General features: G+C 36.4%; 1 protein-coding gene across 1 annotated transcript; it reads left to right on the top strand.

Moving 5' to 3' along the window:
- The first annotated feature begins 661 nt into the window (after positions 1–661).
- Positions 662–2,988, top strand: LOC146925091 (uncharacterized). Its single transcript, XM_085711930.1, has 6 exons — positions 662–1,138; positions 1,374–1,641; positions 1,766–1,862; positions 1,974–2,095; positions 2,192–2,276; positions 2,727–2,988. Exons 1-6 carry the CDS (start codon positions 986–988, stop codon positions 2,986–2,988), a joined length of 987 nt encoding a protein of 328 aa, XP_085568056.1. The 5' UTR covers positions 662–985.
- The last annotated feature ends 871 nt before the right edge of the window (positions 2,989–3,859 follow it).

The raw sequence follows: 3,859 nt of genomic DNA, 5'->3' as shown, positions 1-3,859 counted from the left end.
ATTACCAAAATCTCCAAGTTGAGTAATTTAAAGTTTTGCTTAATATTTAGGTTGTTTTTAGTATTAAACAAATAAATAAATAAAATAGATAGACGGGGTCCAAAAACTCAATACTACCTCCGTCCCGGAATAACTGACCCATTTTCTAAAAAAAAGTGTCCCAAAATAACTGACACATTTCAATTTTCAATACAACTTTCATCATTCCCAATACAATATAACATTAAATAATACTACTTTTATCATTCCCAATACAATATATTCCACTTTCCCCTTTATTTATACACATTTCTTAATCTGTGTGAAAAACCAAAGTAGGTCAATTATACCGGGACGGAGGGAGTATTTGTTTGGGTCAAATACCTGTTTTGGTCCTTTAAAAATTCAAAGGACTAACTCAATATTTTTATCAAACTTAAAGGACTAAAAGATGTATTTAACCCAAAAAATATTATTAAAATTTGAAAGTTTAGTAATAGAAAATTTTACTTACTATTAAAGTATGTAGTTTTGTTGAAAAAAAGAGTAATGACTAAAATTCTTCAAAAACAAAGGTAATGCTTATGTGTAAGGTAAGGATTCTACCTAATCTTGAGTATAAGCTAGGTGGCGAAGGGTTAGGGTCTTAGTTGGAGTCTATTACTTGTCATATTGAGCTCTAATGATGTGCTAACCAAGTCTCACCCATATTGTCTAATTCATTCAGTCATAGCTCCCTGTAACATTCTTGGGACTATACCATTGTAGCTTATCGTCTTACGTTTTGTGATGCTTCTTGGGACTAATTCATTCAGTGATAGCTTATTGTAGCTCCCTGTAACAGTCTATTACGTTTTATATTGTCTTATCACAGGATTATTGTGATGCTTATTGTGATGCTTATGATGCTTATACCATTATGTCCCTTGTGCCATGAGGTGTATAAAACACTAATGTTTGGACAAATCGAATCATTCCCAAAAGCTTTGTTCTACTTGAGTCTTGGATGGATCCACCACTTAAAGGTTTGTTGTGTGATGTTGTTCCTGGAGCTCTGGCATGGTCAACGATGGTTCGAATTTATAGGCTATGGAAGGTACCTGCCCCTTTTGATGTCAGCCTAATTGAGTCACTAGAAATGGTTTTTGTTGATGACAAGGTGTGTATTCTTCATACCCTTTTCACGTTATTTAACTCATTGGTGCATTTTTAATAAGCCAGACTTCTCTCTAAGACTTTTGATAATGTTCTACCATGCAATTTGCCATTGATTTAACATTTCCAGTACGCCCCTTTGAGTTTGGTTGTTTTGTTTCGGTTTAAATTTATCTTTTCACATGTGTGTAGCTAAATATCGATTATTGACTGCTAATATATGATCCATGTGGAATAAGGGTTGTAAAATTCATGCAACTGTACCCAAAGAGTTGCTGCATCTGTTTGAAGGGAAGGTGGCCGAGGGTGATGTCTATAGGATCTTCAACTTCTATGTTGTTCCAGCAAATGGACGATACAGGACAACACCTCATTCCTACAAACTTATGTTCCAAGTGAACACAGTGGTTGAAAAATCTGAGAATGCTCTGGTCACCCCTCATTTGTTATCGTTTTCTAGATCACCTAAAATTCGTCGTTGCCAGCTTGAACATGACTTCTTAGTTGGTTTGAACATTGACTTCAAGCTTTATTCGCATATTTTAGTCATATACTTTGTACTGTTTTATGTATATTTTCGCTTTACAACAGTTTAAAGTTGTGCAATGTTTTTATTTTTATATTTGTGTAGATGTTATTGGATTTCTCACTGGTATTTCCACTGCGAGGGAATACATTAAGGACGGTAAAATCACCAAAATATGTATGTTTGAGCTCAATGATGCTAGGTGATTTCGGTGTACCAGTTATTATTGTTGAGTTAATTGTTCTGTGTTATCTTGCTATGATCATAGCAAGTAAGTGATTCTGATTATTTTTTCTTATTTGTTGTTTTCCAGTGGTAAATTTGAATGTGTATTGTTTGGTGAATATGTTGATCAATTGCAATCTTTAATTGGAAAGCCTGTTGAAGGTTTTCCAGTGGTTGTAATTGAGTTTGCAAAAATCAAAATATTCCGAGGTGAGCATTATACTCATATACCTCGACATATTCTGCCTAATTGTTTGTTTTATTTGTGTGGATTGCTGTTTTTTACTATCTATCTTATTGATGAAGGATATCCCTCGGTCCAAAGTGCTATGAATATCACCAGGATTTCAATCAATCCTCACATTCCCGAAGTGGAGGAATTTAAAAAAGAGTATGTTAAATTTTGTTTCTCTAACTTTGTTACCTATCGAGTGCTTATTGCATAAGAATGTTTTTTTGCCACATGCGCAGATTGTTTATAAGACGCCTTTCCCTTCTAAACATTTTAGGTTGGCGCAAATGTTTGAATTCATCCTTTATTTGTTCATATTAGGTCTTGCTGCTTTTCCAACAAAGATTTGAGTTACTTCGATCGGCCCAAAGATCAAGAGTTACAGCAGAGTTGATTTCTTGCACAACTATCCAAAGAAAACAGTAGCTGAGCTAAATGCTACAATCGAATATGGGCTGTGCGTGGTTCATGCACGTTTGGTAGGTTGTGCTGAAGGTGAGGATTGGTGGTATGCATCTTGTGTGTGTCACAAGTTGTTGTCTGGTGATTCGAGTTCGTATCTGTGCAAGAGATGTGCTAAAGATGTTTTTCATATTGTTCCGAGGTTAGGTGTTTTGTTCCTGATGGATTTCGTTTTTATTGCTATACCTGTTTAGTAGTGTTTGGGTTCGCTCAAGAAGGATTAATGATTAAAGTTGGAATATGCAATTTTGGGTACAAAGTCAAGGCGATGGTGGATGATGGGACTGATGATGCCATTTTTGTGTTATCTGATGCTGATGTCAATCGTTTTGTCAAAAAGAAGTGTGCAAGTTTGGTTGGTGCAGCCGAGGTTAGCATTTTATTGATTGGACTATTGATAAGTGTTTAAAAGTGATATATTTCGCATAGGAGTTTAGGCGTTTTAGTGACTTGTTTTGCAAGATTCTCTATGGAAAACTCCAAATATTGTGTTAATATGTCATTTATGCTTTTGAGCCTTAGTCTACCCTTTTTGTGCAGGAAATTACAAGCAAGGAGCAAGAAATGTCAAAGTTCAAAGAAGCTACGCCATTAGCGTGTCCTACGCTATTGGCGTGATGAAAAAATGCCAAAGGTCAGAGGGATACGCCATTAGCGCACCTGGGGCGTGGATCTGGAGCACTCTTGAAGGCTACGCTATTAGCGTATACTGCGCTATTAGCGTACAATGTCCAGAGAGCTACGCTATATGCGTACCTGGAGCGTGGAAGCAGAAGCTGGGTTTGAAGAGCTACGCTATTAGCGTATTTCACGCTATTAGCGTAAATGCTCCAGAGAGCCACGCTATTAGCGTGGCTGGAGCGTAGCAGCAGGGCAAGAACAATGTGGCAGGCTCCCATTGGCCAAATTATAGGCCGCCTTACCACGCTATTAGCGTGAGTTGCGCTATTAGCGCAGGTGCAAAAACACAGGCCATTTAAATAGCATTTTTACCTCTCTTTTAGGTATTCACTATTCCATTGAAACATTTTATACATTTCTAGAGAGAGGTTAGAGCTATTTCATAGAGAGAAACACAAAGCAAGTGATTAAAGAGTAGATTCAACCCTAGATTCATTGAGACATCAAGGATCTTGGCATGGAATCTTCATCTTTCCTTCATTTCTTGCATTAGTTTACATGTCTATATGTAACTAACCTTCTTTGTAGTATTGAGGTAACAATCAAGCTATTATGTAATCTTTTGATCTTTTAATATATAAGGTTCTAGCTTAATGATT

This window comes from Medicago sativa, chromosome 5, assembly GCF_051527215.1.
Source record: "Medicago sativa cultivar Bolivia chromosome 5, Bolivia_mono, whole genome shotgun sequence".
NCBI classification, from domain to species: Eukaryota; Viridiplantae; Streptophyta; class Magnoliopsida; order Fabales; family Fabaceae; genus Medicago; species Medicago sativa.
This window is presented reverse-complemented; position numbering and strand designations above follow the sequence as displayed.